General features: G+C 34.2%; 1 protein-coding gene across 1 annotated transcript in view; it reads right to left on the bottom strand.

Moving 5' to 3' along the window:
- The window catches only part of Dlg5 (MAGUK family member discs large 5), a 63,773-nt gene that overhangs the window by 35,508 nt on the left and 6,951 nt on the right, over positions 1 to 21,314 (bottom strand). The window contains exons 2-11 of the mRNA XM_089255910.1: positions 10,178 to 10,338; positions 9,809 to 9,893; positions 9,421 to 9,572; positions 7,150 to 7,314; positions 5,869 to 6,192; positions 4,635 to 4,877; positions 3,696 to 4,020; positions 2,104 to 2,320; positions 1,062 to 1,197; positions 618 to 742 (exon numbers count right to left, since the gene is read on the bottom strand). Of these exons, the coding sequence (XP_089112036.1) occupies positions 618 to 742; positions 1,062 to 1,197; positions 2,104 to 2,320; positions 3,696 to 4,020; positions 4,635 to 4,877; positions 5,869 to 6,192; positions 7,150 to 7,314; positions 9,421 to 9,572; positions 9,809 to 9,893; positions 10,178 to 10,338 (1,933 nt within the window). The remainder of the gene's footprint in view (positions 1 to 617; positions 743 to 1,061; positions 1,198 to 2,103; positions 2,321 to 3,695; positions 4,021 to 4,634; positions 4,878 to 5,868; positions 6,193 to 7,149; positions 7,315 to 9,420; positions 9,573 to 9,808; positions 9,894 to 10,177; positions 10,339 to 21,314) is intronic.

Below are 21,314 nucleotides of genomic sequence, written 5' to 3'. Positions count from 1 at the left end.
ATCATGCATATATAGTTTTTATAATTGCACTTTTAATAGGGTTGCAGTATTTTAGAAACATACAACATTCATATTTGTTAGACATTTTTCTTAAGCTACCTCATTGGGTATTTTGCTTGTTATGGCCTTGTATTTTCAGAGAACACGTTCTTTCAGTGCAAGACTCTGGGCATCAAGCTGAACATTCTAGATATTGTAGGAGCTTATCTTTTCTATTTGCGTGTGTATCAGACACAAAAATAAGCTGTCCTCCGAATTAAAAATGCATGAGGGACACCTACAAACTTGACTGGGTTGTGTCAACCAGCTGGTGTGGTGTAGATTGTATATATATAAAAAAAATCTTCAGTATCTTCATCTTTCTATAAATTCCTGTTTATCCAATTTTGAAGCTGTTCATTTGAGTCTTCAGTCAGTTTTTGTCTTTTTTATAAGTTCTGTGTTTTTAGAGAAAACTTATCTTTAAATTTTGAGCATTACCTAGAATGAATTAAATGAATTTCTATAAAAACCTATGAGAAATCATGTTCCCTTATGAAGATTTTGGCTAATGAACATGATTCTGGAACAAATTACTTTCACTAGCCGAAATATCATTGTATCATAGAAATGCATACTTTAGTTTTCCTTCAGCTTTGGAACCTTTAGACACACTTTTAACTGTAATTGGATTTTCACTTCTCCCATGATCATCTTTGCCTCCACTTATTTCAAAACCAAATCCTTCATCAGGACCATACTTCTGCAAAAAAAACATTTAAAAATCAATTGTAATATAATGCGGAATATGTGAGTTTCATCCCAACACAAAATATTATAATAATTTAGAAATATTATTCACAGCATTTCTTTACTCACAATGATTAACATTTATCACCATCTCCCAAAAATGACCAGTAAATTTCAATCTTCATGATTTCAAGTTCAAATAAATTAACAAGAAAGTGTTAAAGAAAATTTTGGAATCGGATCACCAAAAGGTATAAATAGGAGTGTCTGTGACTGTCATTTGGGTTTGTAAGTCCACTTCAACATGCACACATAAGAGAGAAAATATTTACCAGAATAATTTCTAGAGTTTCGGTATCCCACTCCTGCATATCTGCATCGATAGCGGAATCCCTACTGTGGTTATTACCCACAGAATTCAGCTGCTTCATTCGTGATTCTTTTTCCATCTGCGCTTCTATTTTTTCTCTGTATTAAAGGGGAAAAAAATATTCATATTTTTAATTTTGAAAAATGAAAGCAACGTAACAAATTAAAAATTCTGAGAAAATGAATGTGGGAGCAAAATATAATTGTACTTTATTTATGAAGAATATATAAGATTTTCTCTCATTTTTTTTCCTCTCACCAATCAAATAATTGCACGAAATTTGAAATAACATTAAGCAAATAAAAGCTAATATAACAAAAGCTAATATATTAGCTTTTATATAATAAATATAACAAATAAAAAATAACAGCAATATAACAAATTGCAAATAAAGCAAATAAAAGACAGACTGTTTATTCTTGTTCTGTGAGATTTTGCCCATTGTAACGTATCTATGGGCCCCTGGTGTAAAAGTCAGAAATTGCCATCACATAAATACAAAAAATAAATGTTTACTTTTTGTTACTTTTTATCGACAGTGATGGTCATGTCGCAGCAATCAAGGCCAATCGTGATGTTGCCGGCCTGCGATTATATGTGAATGAAATGACCTTGAAGCCGATTGGCTTGTTCAGACACGTGCGGTCGTGAGTTTTTCCTTTAAATACCGGCCTACGCTGTCACAATCACTCTATTTTGTCTGCATTTTAACATCACGATCGGCCTTGATCATCACCACACGACCACTGCTGCCGATGAAAAACAACAAAAAGTAAACATTTATGTATTTATGCGATGATAATTTCGGACAGAGGGCCTATGGATACGTCACATCTCACAATAGGCCTCATTAGGATTTTGGTTTTCTTACTATATTTCTAGTGACCTTCAGTTATTTACCATAGTTACTTATATCAGCTCACATCAGGATAAGTGAACCTTGAATGAACTTTCAAAAGGGCTTTCAAATTCATAGGGGAGAAAAAAGCAAAAGATGACCCCACCTGAGTTCTTTCAATTCTTTTGATGCTTCATTTTTCTGCCTCTTGATATCGTCAGAATCCCTGAGAGCCTCTGCCAAGTCACTGACTGCCCGATCTCGTTCTCTTCTTAATTTATCACACAATGTACGTATACTTTCTCTCTCCAGAACAATTTTATCTCTCTCACTAAATGCCCAGTCTCTACGACGTTTACAAACTTCTGCTTCTTGTTGGGCTTCTACAATAAAACATGATTATTGAATATTGTCATCAAAATCAAATGTATTAAAATCCCAAAGTTTTAAACTAATTAGTCATGCTATCATATAACTACAATAAAAACATGAACAAAGAACATGAAGATAACCCCTCATTATATAACACGTCAGGAGACAAAGAAAAAGCACAATATAACTGTGAAAAAAAGAAAGATACATAATGGGTGATTTTTCCAGATCATGAATTGAAAAGAAATACATCACAGAAAACAAAGAGCAGTGCTTCCTTCATATGTTCTCTTGGTTGCATTTCAGTGGGCATAATTACTGACCATCTACAAACTTTGTTCATCACAATTAAGACACAATTTACTACAATTTACCTCTTAAGAGATAGCCATATTAGATACACGTTTTTGGGAAATCAAGTGGGGAGGTATGTAAGTGCATGTTATGCGTCATGGAATACTTTACACACACCAACTCTGGTCATATCGCCAAACCGCAATTTACTACTGTTTAAGTCAGGAAATGAAGCCGCTATCTAAAAGGTGGCATCCTCAGGCTCGATAGGGAAAAAACATATCTTCGCCCTACCCTAGGATCAACCCTGCGGAACTGACGGCATCCTTCATAGGTAGACGAGCATTGTACCACTGTGTCACTCGGGCGCGTGTGTGTTTAGGGGCTGTTTTAACATTTTAAATCAAGACTGGCACTGATGAATATTTTAATGAATGTATTTCATGAGCTACAGTAATGCTGCAGTTAAGATTTTTTTTCCTGAGAGAAGACAGCACCTTTAAGTTGGGAAAAACCATAAAAAACCAACTTGCGGATCATCACTGTTCTGTCTGCTGGGGTAAAAGTTTTTGTAATGGGGATGTGTACATATTGATAGATAACTGATAATGTGGATGTAAATTGATAAAAAAAACACCTCACATATATAAGAACTGGAGATTCTCAGCATTGGCTTTTCTATTAATGACCACAACATTATGTACATCACCATGTATGGGATATCATGTGTTCATCTATTTAGTGATATAATGTGAATGAACAACTTATGATCTCACGCAAGCATCTTGAAAAAAAAAAGCTCTTATAGCAGATGAAATTTATTTTTTTAAGTTTCTTTTTTATATTTATTTATCAAATTTACTAATTTATTTTATTTTCTTCAAGCAGCCGCTGAGCCTTAAGGGCTCTGCGAGCAGAGGTTGAAAACCTCGGTAATAGGCTATGAATAAAAATGGCTCTCTAGGATCTACAGTTCATTTCTCTTTTAACAAGTTATTGAAATTAAATTATCAATTGTTTAGCTACTCACATCTGTATAGTTTATATTTAATCTCTATCAAAACCATGACATCATAATTACATGATACATACCCAATAATTCTGTTTGCAGTTTTTCTATTTGCCTTCTTAAGCTTTCAATCTCAGTATTAGCTTGATCCAAGTCATCTAACCACTGTCCATGCGCTTTAATATGGCTATCACGAGATGGATTTTCCCACTGGGTCTCTTTACGTGTACTATCCCTACCAACTGAATCCCAATGAGGTTCAAACTTTCTTGACCAATCTTTGTCCCGTTGGCTGTCATCTCTGCCAGTGACATAGTCTCCATACTTTTCTCTAAGATCATTGCATTCTTTGAGGGCCCTATCTCGATCTTGTAAAGATGCTGCAATTTCTCGACGTAAACTCTCAACCTAATTTACACAAACAATTTATGTATGCATGCATATCAACAAATGTCTATATATTACCAACATAATGTCAAATCTGATTAAATTCAAGTTCACTGCAAAGCATTTCCAGTCAGCCATAAATTGCAACCAAATCATTAACATACACATAAGATTCATTAATGACATTAGATGCTATGTTAATTCACTGGAATTAAACTTGTTCTTTTAAAAATTAAGCTTGTTCTGGAATCGGCATCACTGTGGAATTTTTTTGACTAAGCTTAAAGCCTGATCAATGAAAACAATGAGATAAAATTGTGATAAACTTGTACAATCTTTGCTAGCATTAAAAGGTATCAAAGAGATCTATTTATATTTGCATATTAGAATTCATATTTCTAGATATTTTTCATATTACTAGCAACAATAAAAATATTTTAGATTTTGATTGGCAACTTGACTATTAGGATTAGCAACAGAAGTGTATATATATATCAGTAGTACATGATTTCATTGCACTGGATGATGAAATTTTTTATAGGCAACTAATAAATAAATATAGTTTGCACCCATAAAAAGCTATATGACATTGAGAAAAAAAAAAAGAGAAAAAACTTATCAAGGGCACAACTCACCTCTTCCATGGTAGTTTTCTTTTGACCTTCAACATTCTTGGCCAATTTTTGGGCTTCCGCTAATTCTTCCTGCAAGCGTTCCATCTCCTTGTGAACAGTATCCCGTTCAGACATGATTAGCGAATATTCTTGAACAGCTGCATTTCTTTCTTCTGTCAAACGAGCTAGATCTTTAGTTGCCTTTATTCTCACAGCCATTGCCTGGTTTATCTCTTTCATAGCTTCATCTCTTTGTTGTTGCACCTTAAGAGAAATAGATTGTGAAACCAATAACTCAAAATATAACAAAATCAATATATGAGGAATCAAATGCATTTGATTCAAACTCTTCCTCACACATAGAGATAATTTTATACATCACAAATGTACAAATAAAATTTTTAAAAAAAGGAATCGTTTGACCAGAAAAATTGCAGTATTAGGTGAAGTATAAAAATTTTCTATTATATTTGAAATATCTTCAATTTTTTTCTTCTTAAAACTGTGATTGATGATGAAAATTGATATAAAAATTTTTTTTTTTTAAATCGGAGAAACTTCTACATTTTTAATCATTCTGTATTATCCTACTATAAGATAAGCTCATATATCTGTTTTGCTCTCATACTCAAACACTTGAAGGCTAACATTGACAGATTAGTCAAATAGGCAATATAAGTCAAATTTCAACGCCTCGAAATGCTCCCAGAAATAGGCATTATTTCAAGTTATAGAAAGTTTATGGAAAGTATATTAAACACCAGAGATTAAAATTACTTTGAGACATCAAAAATTTGACTACATATCGTCATCTTAAAATGAAAAGGCTCTACATAGAAAAATCTCAACTTTACAGGAAAAGCAAAAAAAAAAAAAAAAAAGGATGGAACATCCCATTGAATAGCACACAAAAAGGGGTTCATGTTTTTCTCTACATAGAGCAGACTGTTGCTGATTTTTTTCTTTCAATAGCTGTAATAGGTGAGATATGATGTTCTCAATTTGAAACTGTCAAAAAGTGATTTTCAAAAAAAAAAAAAAAAAAAAAAAAAAATTGATGTACAAGGTTTTCATTATAAGGTGATATTATGAAAAACATTTGAATAAATGTCACATATCTTTATAAAAAAAACTTATAGATTTCAAAAGTAAGACAAAAAATGATTTTAATAAACTATCTACGAATTTGAATTATAATTTATTTAATGTAGATAGATGCATGAAAAAGACAAAGATGACATTAATTGTCACCGACCTTGGCTAATTGTTCTCTAGCTTCATTTCTTTCTCTGAGTGCATTGTCCCACTGACGAATAGCAGCAGTGCACTGTTGCTGAAGACCATTCCTTTCATGCATAGCAGCATTTCTTTCATGTGCAAGGTCCTCGTACCTTTTTCTCCAGCATGTTAATTCTTCTTGTGTAACTTCCAATTTCGAAATGGTAGCACTATGTGAAGCCATCAGATCAGCATACCTTTTATGTAAATTGTCATATTCATCTTTCATGGCTTCACACTTTCTCACAACACTCAGGTATAACTGATGAGCACCTTCACCACCATTCTCCATTAATGCTTCCTAATAAAAAGTAATTATTTAATAGCAAATATATCATGCTTGTTCAGGATATAATAGAATACAACTTAATGCCTGAACTAAAGGTTCTTTACAATGGGTGGCAACACTATTTTGTACATCAGTGAAAATAATGCAGAATTAAGATACAAGAAACATTCATTATTAATTTTTATTACTTGCACAAAAAGTATGAAAGATCAAGGATTTGAAAGGTCTAATAAGGTTTGTCAAATAAAGTTGGTTTGCAAACTTTCAGTGGAAAATTTAAATTAAACTTTACAGAGTTTTGATTAGATTAATCAAGTTAACCCCTTTATGATTGATTGCAATTGGGGAAAATTCATTCCAATTCTTTGTTTTCTTTACCCTTTTTCCTTATCATAGTAAAGTTTCATTGTGACTCTAAGCACTGAAGTAGTTTTTTCCCTTCCCCTTTTTCCTATACACCTGTTTAGTGATTCCCCCCATATAATGATGTATCCTTCTTAGGGCTGATCTTTCTACTGTATATAATGTATGTTAGAAAGAAAAAGAACAGGTAGGGGAGGTTGAGGGCAAAAGTGAAATCTACTATAGGCCTTTCTCTCCCCCATTTTTTTTTAGTATTCATTTCTTTCCCCTTCTTTTTTTAACCTGCGAACAAGGCTACCAGATTTATCACCAGTATTTCTAATAGAGATCATCCAAATTTGTTGCCAAAAGCCTGTATGTGTGGTGAGGAAATTAACTGACTCAATTGAAATGTTTAAATGTAATTAACAATTCACCAATTACTTGGATTAGCCCTTGTTGCAATCTTCATGAGAAACATGAAAGCACAGCTATTTAACTTTGAACTTAACATGGCTTTGAAGTGTAAGACAAAGTGAAATTAATGCAGGATTCAATCATTTTAAAAAAATGTTATATGAAATTTTTTTATTCTCAAACATTTTAAATATCAATACAAAAAATTACCTGTTGTTGCCGCTGAAGTTCAGACACTTCTTTCCGATCTTCTTCTCTAAATCTTTTCAAGCGCTCTATCTCTTGTTCCAAGCGATGTTTATCAGCCAACAACTCATTATACTGCTTTTTCAGAATAATTGTTTCATGTCGTTCTTCAATCTTAGAAGATTGTGACTGATTAAAGAAAAAATACTATGTAATAAACAAATGAGTAAAATGCTATTTTTATTCTTTTTTTTTTTTGCCACAAAATATTACAACAGATCAGTGTAAGCAACTTTATCATTTACAAACTGAAAAGGGGGAGTCAAATCCTGATTTCTAATTCCTCTATTTTTATCATACAAAAAGTACTGTCAGTATCATGACGAATGAATGCATAATGACAGAAAAGACATCACCATGAAATATTTTTCAGATGGGATGAGAAGGAAACCAGATCTGCAGGCGCTAATATCATAATTACGAAAGGATTCTATTAAGACTATTGACTCACACACACACACAAGTGGTTTTTTTTTCTCCTTGAACTAAATTTGCATAAGTCAGCTTTGATCAAGTCACAAATATGATGTAAATCACAGATCATACAGATTTCTTGAGAGCACACGAGGGGATCATATCATTTAAAAAAAATTATTATTAAAAAACTAATTTTTGACAGGAATAAAATTTTTCTAGGTCAATGGAATGACCAATTCATGGCAGAAAAAAAAACCTATTTGCCTCCAGGTAAGTTGCAGTACATCATTTTTTAAAGAAACGCCACAATTTTTTTTGAAAATTTTATTTTCCTCAACTTATCATGGCAAAAATCTACACATATATATATATATCATAACATGTCCTGACTGATTCATCATCGCCGCGCCGAAACCGCTCTGGAGCTTTAGTTATGAAATTTGGTCAGCAGTTTTATTTTGTGATGTAAAGACTAACTAAGAAAGGGTTTTCCGAATTCGACCCCTAAGGGGGGGTCATAAGAGGGCTCAAATGCTATATAGACAAATCACACCGAGCTGAAACCACTCTGGAGCTATATTTATGAAATTTGGTCAGTAGTTTTATTTCATGACGTAAAGACCAATTTCAACCAATGGGGTTTTCCAAAATTCTACCCCCTAAAATGGTCATGAGGGGGCTTAAAAGTTATATGGGGCAATCATTGCTGCTCCAAGATTACTGAAGCTATAAATATGAAATTTGGTCAGTAGTTTTATTTTATGATGTAAAAACTCACTAACGATGGTTTTTTTAAAATTCTACTGCAACAGGGTCATAAGGGGAAGGGATCAAAAGTTATAAGGGGGCAATCATCGATGAGCCCAAAATGCTGGAAGCAACAAATATGAAATTAGTTCAGTATTATACTTTGTAATATAGAGTAATCCTGCCAAGATGGGATTTCTGCAAATGCAACCTCCAAGGGGGTCATGAGGGTTTGAAATGTTATAGGAGGGAATCATCATCTAACAATTTTCAGATTACCAAATCCATGCGAGCGAAGATGTGGGCAACTAGTCACTTATAGATGATGAGAGTTAAATTTTGAGGATTAAAGAGTATGTAACTAAATTGTAAATGATAATGTGAAGATAATATTTTATAGAAATTTCAGCCACTAGGTCATATCAACCAAAAAATTGGTGTCAGCACCCAAAATTTACTGTTTGCGACTAGAGTCCGAGGACAACACAAAAATTTTGGAAATTATGTCAGTGTGTATGTAAAAAAAAAAGGGGGGGGGGCATTAAATTTTGTGTAAGGTGAAATATTATTTTGGACCTCTTTTCTTCATTCATAGTTAAAAAACACTATGGCTAATAACTTATTGATAAAATTCAGTTAGATATTTCAAAATGTAAAAGAGTTTATAGCATTTCACATTATGCCTTTGCAATAAGTAACCACAGTGGTGAAAAATATAGATGGCACTTAGTGCCCTGGGAAAAACAAATTGAATTTGCAGTTTCAAAATTTCTTTATAAAAATATATTGTTAAAGAAAGGTTCATTGTAAAAAAGAATATGATTGAATTGTGATAAAATTTTAAAAAGCAATATCAAATATGATTTGATAAGATATCAATGTACAGAAGACCATTATATTGAGTATGTTGGAGCAAGGTTTCACAGTACTTTCTGCAGCACGATAGTAAAAATTAATTTGAACAGTTTTTCATTTTAAAAAAAAGCCTAAATTTTTCTGAAAAATCACACTTGAAGGAAAATATACATTAAACAAAAAGAAAAAAAAAAGATGAGAAATAAGCAAACCTACTTTTTGTTTTGAATGATAAAACTCATTTTCTCTTAGTGGTGATTCAGCATTGTGAGGAAATTCTTTCCCAGGATAACGAACATAAATTTCGTTTGAAGGATGCAAAATGTCATATTCACGAGAGGTATTTAAAGAATGGTCACTTGTACTAACTGAAAGAAGAAAAACAAAAGAAATGGCTTGACTAATATCTGAATACATTGAATGTGTGGCATTAAAATACTATAAATTTGTGAAATTTAGAACTTGTTACTATTTAATATGACAATAAATAAATAAATAAAAACCCTTTTTTAATACAAAAACATAAATTGAAGCAATGGAAACAACCAAGAAAGTTTATCAATTTTGAACATCCATTCGTTAACAAAAAAAAGTTTACACTCACTGTGACTTTTGCTCAGAGTGCTCAAAGATGATGCAATACTATCACCACCTGCGGTTAGTCTTCGATATGAAGAATCTCTATCCATCTGGTAAAAATGAAGAAAAATTATATTCGAGGAGAAAACCAATTTAGATATTTGTGAGATCTGAAGTAAAAAGTTCCTCATAATTAGATTCAATACAGGAAAATAAAAAAAATTAAAAGAAAAACACCCATAAAAGTATTAAAAGTTATGGTCGAGATTCAAAATGAGACATAATCATTCCAATGGAACATATTAAAAAATAGCTTTATATCAAATCACATTTTGAAAAAAAATTATAGATAGAAAACACGGTTTTTTTTTTAGAGACTAAAAACAGGGATTACTTTAGAATGATCTCTACACCAAGAGTCTCTTTCAGAGTTCACTATTTGTAGCTCTGACTTCAAAATAGACATGTTACTTGATGAATGATCCATATCCTGATGAGAGCATAATGACTGAGGTGCTGATGCTGGGTTACTCCTTAGCATATCTTCACTTATACCTTTATTTTTAAAGAAAGTAATAAAAAACTAACTAAATTTGTTTAAACATCACGTATTTTCTGGTTTTTTTTTTGCTTAAACTCAAATAGAAATATGAAGGCATTATCATGAAAGCCCACTATTATGACATTAGTATGCTCACAAGCATGCAATTATAGATTTCTTTACCAGAATATTTTTACTGTATTGCCCCAGCATGCCAGGAATACTCATATTTTCTGGCATGCTGAGAAATTCAAGTGACAAGTTTCGGATAAGTTGTGAATATCTGCATTCTTAGAATTGATTGAATTGGCTGATTTGAACCTTGTCTGTTCTCTGCATTTAGGAAACCTTTCTTTAGGATTAGTTCAAGCATTATGCTTGACCTTTGCTCCTGAAAAATCTTGATTTTTTATTAAAAGTGTCAGATATCATGAATATTCGAACACGTAGATTAGTTTAATGGAGACATAGTTTGTAAAATTTTAATGAACAGAACGAAAAATTGAATAATCACACTGCATACCATGATATTGCATAATAAAAGCGACAGCATATTTCTTAAATCTCTCAACATGCAGTACAGTATCTGTATTTTGCACATATTGGGATGGCAATAATTAAATTAAATTGATAAGTAAATGCTCAATTTTTATCATCATTATTGAATTCCTTAGTATAAAACATGTTTCCTACAGTGAAAAGCAATCCTGATTTGCTTTTATTCAATACTTAATATGAATTGATATTGGTTTTTGAATGTATTCTACGATTCTTATTAAACTTCGATTTTCCCAGACATGCCGGAAATGGACCAGACTCCAACATTCAAAAAGCTGGCGACCCTCGATTTTTACAGCATGCTGGATAACCAGGGTAATACAGTATTTGCAATAATTCTATTGGAAATTCAGTACTCGTTTCAGTGACTTAGCCATAACCCAAAAGTAAAACAGAAGCAATTGCCAGCAATATGATTAGATTTCATAATTGGCATTGAATTCACATATTCTTTCCCCCTCTCTCCACCACCTATTTTACCAGGTGGACCACTTGGCAATTTTGTTGAAGTCCAATGAGTATTTTGTCATTAGTCTGGGTGACACAGAACTCTATCACCAAAATGAATCTGGTGAGCTTAGCACTAAGTTAGACACTAGTATTGTGTTTAAATTTACAAATTATTGTGAAAACCACAGAGTGGGATCAAAAAGAGGTTATGAAACTTATTTATAGAATTAAGAAAAAATATTGATAAGTTATGCAAGTTTTTAAAAAAATGTAGTTCAGGATTTTCTTAGAAATGAATTACCTTTTGGGTTTGATAATACGATTGAATAATCGACGTTTGCGTGTACCCAAAATTCCAAAACGAACACACCTATATGTGTTTCGGAACTATGTGAAGTTCCTTCATTAGTAGCAGAAACAAAGAAAAATATTGAAACTCCTTATAGCAGGAGTTACTCGCTGTTGTAGACAACTTCATATAGTTCTGAAACGCGCATAGCTGTGTTCGTTTTGGAATTTCGGGTACACGCAAACGTCGATTATTCAAATGTATCAGGATTTTCTTGTATATTGAAAAAAAAAACAAACAAGAAAACTTTTCCTTTCTTTCTTTATCCCTTTGTATTCAAAGATATCAAAATACAAAGAATAAACTACAAGGCAGACAGAATTTTACAGTGTTATATAGTGAAAAAATATACCTCTCTCTAATGATACCATTTTTTGATATCATTAGAGAGTTTTGATGAAGTTAATATATTCCATTTATAAAGATAGCTCCTTTATAATTAGAGGTGCCGCTGCACTCTCAATTTATCTGGGTCCTGACCCAGGTTATAGGCCAGGTTTTTATCTGCACCTGGGCTGTCACTTTCAAACAGGATCATCTTCAGCTCCATCCATCACATTGCTGAGTTTTTACTGCAAAAATAACTATAATCTCAGCTCAGTGGAAGAGTTACCCTTCCCCTTTGCATACACGAATTGTTATATAGGCACCGTAATGACATTCAATTATCAATATTTTTGTTACCATTTTTTTAATATTTTGTGTTCAATCATTTATTCTGTTCTATATGATGTGTGTTAAAATTATGACTGGTGATTCAAATTAAATAGCCTACAGTATTTTGAAATGTTCATTCAAACAACAACAAAAAAAAAAAATCTACTGAAATCAAGGTTATTTTCCACCCTAAAACTAAGAAATGAAAATAGAAAGCATATAACTTTAGAATGGCTTTTTTTCATATGCATTTCAACGTACTCTTGTTAAACTTTGATAGTTTACACTTCATTTATAATTTTCTTGAGAGCGATGCAAACTAAAATTTCATTTTCATTTGACATAACACTCATTTTCAATACAGTAATTTGTACTTCAAACCTGCAAAGAAAGCTCATTTATTTCTAGTGGGCTTCATTTTATTGGCACAAAGGGTTTGTGGAACACCAAAGGTCAAGAACCCCTGGCATAAAAAATACTGGCCCTTTAAATCAATGAGTATTTGATTGTGTCCAGGAATTTTGATTCTTCGAAGTGGGCTGTCTAAAGTCTGTTCATTCTAACTTGGGTCCTAATGTAAGTAAAAGCATGTGTGCGATGCCACAAGTAATTACATATAACCCAAAATCGCACGTGTGCAATGCCAGAAGTAATTACATATAACCCAAAATCGCACGTGTGCAATGCCAGAAGTAATTACATATAACCCAAAATCGCACGTGTGCGATGCCCAAAATGATGCCAAAAGATGTCCATTTCACCTTTCTTACAGTGCAACACCGCCAAAAATATAGTCCTTTGTTGTTTGCCCCTCATATCATAAAATACCTCATAATTTTTATTTTTTTAAAATATTTATTCCTTTATAAATATTTTAAAAAAGTTATCTGGAAGAGGGGGAAATTTTTTTTTTTAAAGATCAGTCAAAGCATTTTTGCTGCTGTCTTCATGGGGGGTGTTCACAGGATAGTCCTTTCTCACTCAAACATTACCTTCCCTTTTTTAACCTAAGTTTTATTGTTTCATTTTATTATTGTTATTCCTATTCGCAAACAGATTTGGTATTATACACTTTTATACACATCGTCAAGAGTTTTCCCAAGAAAAAGGAGCTTTCTTCCTTATTGTTTGATGACATAAACTAAATATGTGTGTCTATCATGTTTGGCACAGCCATTTGAAAATTCATTTCTTTGCAACTGCTCTGGACTCTTATAAACACACAAAGTTGCCTTAAACAAAATTTTTTTTTCTCACCCACACGCTTTGACCTACACTGGATATAGGGGGGAGGGGGTCACTTATCGTGGTGAATATACGCATTTCCAAAGAATTTGCACTTCTGCTCGAGCAGCTTGTTGGGAGGAAGTAATATTGGTTTCGTCAAAGGCGGCTAGCCGATAAAGTCTGAGGATTATCACAAATACATGAAGGTAAAGTTTTGAAAATCTGGTTCGAAAGAGTACTGCTCATTTTTGATTCAGTTAGCCTCATTATGACAGACACTATAGATCCCGTGAGAAAGCCTGGCCTGGGGGCCCATTAAAGATCCCAGTCCAGGGGCTCCCGCTGCTAGATGTTGGGGTCATGGCTCGCAATGCACGCACGGATAAAAAAACCCAAAATTGTGTTGGCAAAAAACAGGATATTAACAACAGGTTGGAGTAAAGAAACAAAATAATGTGGATGACTCTCTTGTGAAAGTGGAACTGCAACATCCCGTGGATAATTACGAAATATTTAATTATACAGACCCACAAGAAAAATAAAAAGCAGCAACACAACGGTAAATTGTTCATAATGGAATTAGCCGCTGTGGTGGTCGAGTGGTTATAGTGACGGACTCGCAATGCGAGGATCCGGGTTCGAACCCCACAGTGGCGGTCGGCTGAAGTTGGTTTTCTGTGGTTCCCAACTTTAAGGCGCAAATGCGAGCCGATCTCCCCGTTAAAAAGTCTCGCCACAGAGAGCAACAGTCCTACAATGATAAATCATTCAATCATAACACTTCACTCATAGTTAGAAAAACTGGTGGCAGATGGCAGCACTACACATAACAAGTATTACAGAGAAACAACAAAACCGCATGTACCGATTCGTTGGGGGGTTCCGCGCGGGGGGGGGGGGCGGGGGTGTGTGGGCGGGGTGCATGTGTGGTGTAGTAGTAGTAGGTAGGGCCTTCAAAAAATGGCTCGGGGATCCATGATGTTCTTAAGTCAGCCACCTCGTTGGGCAATTTGCCTGTTGTGGCGTTGTATTTGTATAATTTGTTTCACGTTATAATTGGTAGACCTAGCATGCATATCCGGCACAGGAAAATCATACAGCGTAAATTAGCTCAGAAATAAAATTGTAAAATTTTGAAGAAAAAAAAAAGTAATAAGAAAAAATGAGGATTTTTCTATCTGCTGTAAAATAATAAACAACTCGCACAAGCTTTAACAACGACCATGGCCCCACATTCTGCTGCAAGACCCCCCCCCCCCCAAATGGTGATCTTTTGCAGGCCCTCAGACCAACCTGTCAACAGCCCTTCTATACAGGGTTGGTAAAAAACCCGGTTTTATTTTTTGTTTAAACCAGGTTTTTTTGGTTTCAACTGGTTTTCGTTTTCAATAGTATTAACATTAAAAAATAAAATTTCTGGAAAATCACTGAAACTTCTAATAATTAATTAAAATAAAATGTTTATTAATGGTAATTAACACTTCCCATATTAATTAATCAATAAATATTTCTTACATTTTAACAAAAACCAACTTTTGCAATTTAATTATTTTTTGCTTAACTCAATGGATTACTTCATGTTTCAAAATTCTTTTAATGCTGTTATTAATCATATATATAATATATAAAGATGTTTTCTCAAGTTACTTTCAGTATGCTTAATTAGGAAGCTATTTTGCAAAAACTATAATAAAAATTAGGTGAATATAATGTATTTAATGAAGCATAAATAATGCAGATTAATTAGCAATGATTTACGATATACAGGGTGATTATAACTAAGGTTCTGATTTCAAAACACTATAAAAAAAGAACAATTGTCAAAATGACTTGAAAATTGACATGAATATTCCTGAAAAAATGCAATTTTATTTGGTAAAGGGGAAAAAATATTTAAAAATGTAAAATTAATGACATCATCCAACATGTGGGAAATTTGCTCGTAGAATGGAAACGATAGCCAGCCATGGCAAAATGATAACTTAATTATAGCATTGCACGATTTCATAATTCATGGAAACATCACAAAAAACGAAGTAATTGAACAAATAACTACAACTTACTCAAGAAATGTTAAATATGTTCCCCACCGTGTTCTGGCTATGAGGTTGAAAGCACAAAAGTTCTTGTTCAACAACAGATTAGAATATGCCAGGGTCATGATGTGGATGTGATTGAAATTCAGCTTTATTAAATCAAACGCACCCCTACGTTAATATTCCTGAGGAACTTCTAACATATAGGGAATGTGCTGGAGATTGCAATTCACCGAAGTTTGCAATCCGACCACTGTTTATGAAATTTTGAGGTACTCCCCCCCCCCCCTCCCCCCACAGCCAGAAGCAGAAGTTGCAAGGGTTAAGGTGCATCCTGTCAAAATGGGCCTTCAGCAGCTGCTTTGCTGGTATTGCAATGTGCATCTTGATAGAAGTTCTATCCACACACTGATGCTGTGGAAGTGCTGAAATGATGTGGTTGCACAAAATAGATTATACTGCTGGCCAAAAATGTTCAAGTCATTCTGACCAGTAGTTCTTATTGAATAGTTTTGGAATCAAAACTACAAATTAAACTGAAGAGCCAAAAAAACTGGTACAGGCAAGGCATGCGTATGCAAATAAAGAGATATGGAACCAATCAGATTACGGCGCTGCGGTCGGCAACGCCTATATAACACAACAAGTGTCTGGCATAGTTGTTAGATCGGTTACTGCTGCTACAATGGCAGGTTATCGAGATTTAAGTGAGTTTGAACATGGTGTTATAGTCGGCGCACGAGAGATGGGACATAGCATCTCCGAGGTAGCGATGAAATTTGGATTTTCACGTACGACCATTTCACGAGTGTACCGTGAATATCGGGAATCCGGTGAAAAATTAAAACTACGACATTGCTGCGGCCGCAAAAAGATCATGCAAGAACGGGACCAACGACGACTGACGAGAATCATTAAACGTGACAGACGTGCAACCCTTCCGCGGATTTCAATGCTGGGCCATCAACAAGTGTCAGTGTGCGAACCATTCAACGAAACATCATCGATATGGGCTTCCGGAGCTGAAGGCCCATACCCTTGATGACTGCACGACAAAAAGCTTTACGCCTCGTCTGGGCCCGACAACACCGACATTGGACTGTTGAGGACTGGAAACACGTTGCCTGGTCTGACGAGTCTCGGTTCCAATTGCTTCGAGCTGATGGACGTGTACGGGTATGGAGACAACCTCATGAATCCATGGACCCTACATGTCAACAGGGGACTGTTCAAGCTGGTGGAGGCTCTGTGATGGTATGGGGCGTGTGCAGTCAGTTGGCGTGATATGGGACCCCTGATACGTCTAGATACGACTCTGACAGGTACGCAAGCATCCTGTCTGATCATCTGCATCCATTCATGTCCATTGTGCATTCCGACGGACTTGGACAATTTCAGCAGGACAATGCGGCACCCCACACGTCCAGGATTGCTACAAAGTGGCTCCAGGAACACTCTTCTGACTTTAGACACTTCCGCTGGCCACCTTAATCCCCAGATATGAACATTATTGAACATATCTGGGATGCCTTGCAACGTGCTGTTCAGAAGAGATCTCCACCCCCTCTTACTCCTACGGATTTATGGACAGCCCTGCAGGATTCATGGTGTTAATTACCTCCAGCACTACTTCAGACATTGGTCGAGTCCATGCCACGTCGTATTGCGGCACTTCTGCGGGCTCGCTAGGGCCCTACACGATATTAGGCAGGTTTTACCAGTTTTTTTGGCTCTTCAGTGTATAATCACCCTGTATATAGCTGATTATTTTTCATAAACCTGTTACTACTACTATACAGTAGAATCTTGATTAACTGGGCTTACCACAAAAGTATTAAAAAAAAACTATTGAATATTAAGACTGGAAGATATACAGTAGGAGATGTGCTACTTCTTATGGGAAAGAAAATGAAAATGTATGTGAGGTGATGTAACTACTAGTACACTAGTCTCTGTCCTTTAAGGACAGCTGGTCTCTATTGGATTATAGGACCACCTACCCATGGCCCCCACATCCTGTAGCGGGGCCCCTAGGCTGGGATCTTTTGCGGGCCCCGCGGTCAGACTTTTCACGGGCCACTTCTGTAGCTAATTTATAGCATGAAAAAGCAAAAAAATGGTGATAATCGTCCCGGGCCCCAGGGCTAGAGCCCTGTCAGCCCCTCCCCCTATGTGGGGGCCATGCACCTGCCCCTAGCATGATGGTGTCACTACTGTTGCTGCTTCTTTGTGAAGGGAAAAAGAAACCCTGTGAGATAATACACCACTACATTTAGATGTGTGATGCAATCCTTATTTATGAATTTGCTAAAGATAGAGCATCAGAATGTAGCAAAAGGTTAGACAATGTTGTAAGAATGAGAAATTTTGGCTTTTGTATATAACTTTAAATAATTAAGAAACTTCATATGAAAAAAAATATATATATTCTGGGCACTTTTATGAGACTTTTCGAAAAAAACCACTTATAAAATCTTATGTCATTTAAAGATGAGAATGTACCCCAAGGATATAAAATGTGGTAAAAATGAAAGTTTGGCTAATAATGAACCAATATGATATTTTTCAAGGAAAAAAAATATATATTTAGGCTACTTTTATTTGATTTTTTGAAAAAAACCACTTGGTTAAAACCAAGGTTTAAACCAGACAATCCTGCTTCTATATACTAAACTTTTAGCGTGAAAAAATAAAAAAAATCACAAGAATTGTCGCAGGTACCTGGGCTGGAGCCCTGTCAACTCTTTAGGAGGGTGCCATGATAACGATAAAACACCTTATCAAATTTTTTTTGAAAGATATATACCCCTTTCTATTTTAATTAGTGTTATCAACAGTTTTTATTTCAACAAAATTTGGAGAACAGTGAAAAAAAATTTCATCGCAGGAAAATTCTTCATAACGAATTTACAATCTCATGTTTGAGGAAAAAACTCACGTGTTTGGAACATGTAATGAAGGGGCAGGTAAAATTACAACCAATAGAAATAAAGAATGCGGAGCGATATCAAAAATTGGTACAGCAGTTTATTTACATCAGGACCCAAGTGATCCTGAACAGACTATAGGTGCCTAGATTGCCTATTTTACACTGTGCTTGAAAAGTGACAAATCATCAGATAAAAAAAAAAATTTAAACTAAACATACCTTTGGAATAATTTTTGCCAACACCTCCACCCAAATCTAAAGATGTATAAATACTTCCTGTTCATTTAATGAACAGTTTCACATTTAGTCTCATATTTTCAGTTAAGAATGATTAAAAACTTAATTACCTAAAATATAGTTTTCAACAATATTCCTTAATGTATATATCCATGTTGTTCTGATAAATAAATATATGTATATAACACTTCTTCTCCCAATTTCATATTTTCTGAAATGCTTGCGAGAAGGTATGAAATCTCAAATTACATGTTTTTGCAGGACGTTTGCTTAACATTTTTATTTTTTAAATTTACCATGTTTCTCCACAATATACTTATAAAAAGATCTGAACCAAGTTTGAAAATTAATGCAGGTGACCTAAATACAATTGAATAAATGAGGCAGGTACAGCTTGAAACCAATTAGAGCATGTGAAACACTTGAGCGAACTCAAACCAACCATGAATTTTTTTTCTTCTCTTTTTTCTTGTATTACACTCAGCAACAGAGAAATTTGAAGAAAAAAATTTCCTTTGTGTTATAAAATTATTGCCTCCACAACCAATACAATTTTTACTCAATATGATAGCAATGGAAATAAAATATTTAAACCCTGATTATTCAACTTTACATTTGGCTCCTTTATATTAATACTACTACCAGCTATCATATAACATAGTAACCATAGTTACAGTTAATATTGCAAAATAAGTTTTAATTTGAGCTACACTAAATAATCTTGCTTTTCATGAAAATTGAGTAAAAAAACATTCTCTTACACCATTTCATTCTCTTTGATAGACTAAAATGTTTATACAATAAAAATTTCACATGAGCATTCCAGAAACATCTGTGTAAGTGGCAAAAATAAAACGCAACATACTTCTTTCCCTCTCTTTTCTTTGTTACTTATTAATCATGCTCTTTGAAGAGTTAGACCGGTGATACACATGCTACTTTTAAGGATATGCAACCAATGCAATCGCTGGTAACCTTTGTACAAATGTTATCAATAACCTCATTGGCTGCATATGCTCAAAAATAGCATGCTTTCATGCTTCTTAGTAGCACGTTTATAAGGGACCTCACTCCCTCTATTTGCTGCTACTACTAAACCACACATGCACCATTTATATTCCTCTCTACGGAACCTCTAACAAATGAGTACATGTCAGAATCTGAGTGTGTGTTGTGAACTTGAACGTGAAATCTGTTTCTGTAAAATGCTTGTTGCGTGCTGCTATCTAGCTTCTGAATTTGGAAGCAGACAAATTGGCTACCTGGTTTTTACTTGTGTCATGCATGAATTTTTTTGATATTGCAGGCCTGATTATACTCTCTGTGAAAAGACTTTTATAAATGGGAGATTGGCTCGCACTCTAGGCTCAAACTTGGAAAACCACAGATCCCTCTATTTACTGCAAATGAAATAGCACAATTATTTTTACATGTGTGTCTAAGCATTCATGACCAAGTAGAGTACACAGAATTTTATTGGGCACTAAACTTTTTTATTCTGGGGTGGGGGGGAGAGGAGGCGCTTCAACACAAAACCCCTCTTTGCTTACACCTATGTTCATGACCTATATTTTTGTATGTTTGATAAATGGCTTATAATTGAAGAATTGTTCCATCTCATTTTGATTCCCCACACTATGTTTTGCATCAACAAAGGGGAAAAAAATAATCCTTATTCTCATGTACATGGGCATTAATTGGTAGAAAAAAATGTTAACTACAACATTAACACTAGAACTACAGAGGGGTTTCTTCTTTTTTTTTACCGTTATTGCAAAAATTCACGATACTGCTGTAAATGTTTATATATTTTAAAATTAAACGAAATGTCATAAGAACTAGGGTTGCCTCTTTTGAAATATTGTCATATGAGGTTTTTTAGGGAAACGGGTCCCAACTCTACAAAAAAATTTATGTTAATATTTTACATTCCGTATTATTCATTGATTTCAAAATTTCTGAATGTAAGTTGCTCCACAGAAATCAAGTGACACCCCCATCCATCCAATAAGGCAAAACAATGAAGGGTTACTAGGACTGCCAGACTTTTCATATAGAAGGAATTTGATAAAACACGTGGGGGGGGGGGTAGGTAGGGTGCATGCATTGGTTTGTATGTTCATGAATTAGTGAGGCCACATTTCACAAAAATTCTTGGGGGATCAAGTGACCTGAATCCTTAAGAGTTTTGCCACCTATACCCTGCCCCTAGCTGAAGCAGTCAAGAGATTTTATGTTTGAAGTTGATACTCAATTTCCTAGCAGAAAGAACATGAAGTGTTTACAATTTTATCATTTTTCATATAATTGTATAATGATGCCAAAATAGTTGTGTTATATACATGTAAAAACATAGATTATTTGAGCGCATTCTACCCCATTTTAGAAATTAGCCCATCTTTTTTTAAACACTTTGTATGTTTGTTTATGCCTGAAATTTGACAAAGCATGGGCGATTCTATACTCCACTTTTAGAACAGAAAAATAAACAATAATTTTATTTCCTAAAAAATTCATTCATAATGTATTTTTGGATAAAAACGGATT

This window comes from Pholcus phalangioides, unplaced genomic scaffold, assembly GCF_987345545.1.
Source record: "Pholcus phalangioides strain wild (caught in Gottingen) unplaced genomic scaffold, Ppha-v1.0 ptg000004l_1, whole genome shotgun sequence".
In the NCBI taxonomy this organism is placed as follows: Eukaryota; Metazoa; Arthropoda; class Arachnida; order Araneae; family Pholcidae; genus Pholcus; species Pholcus phalangioides.
This window is presented reverse-complemented; position numbering and strand designations above follow the sequence as displayed.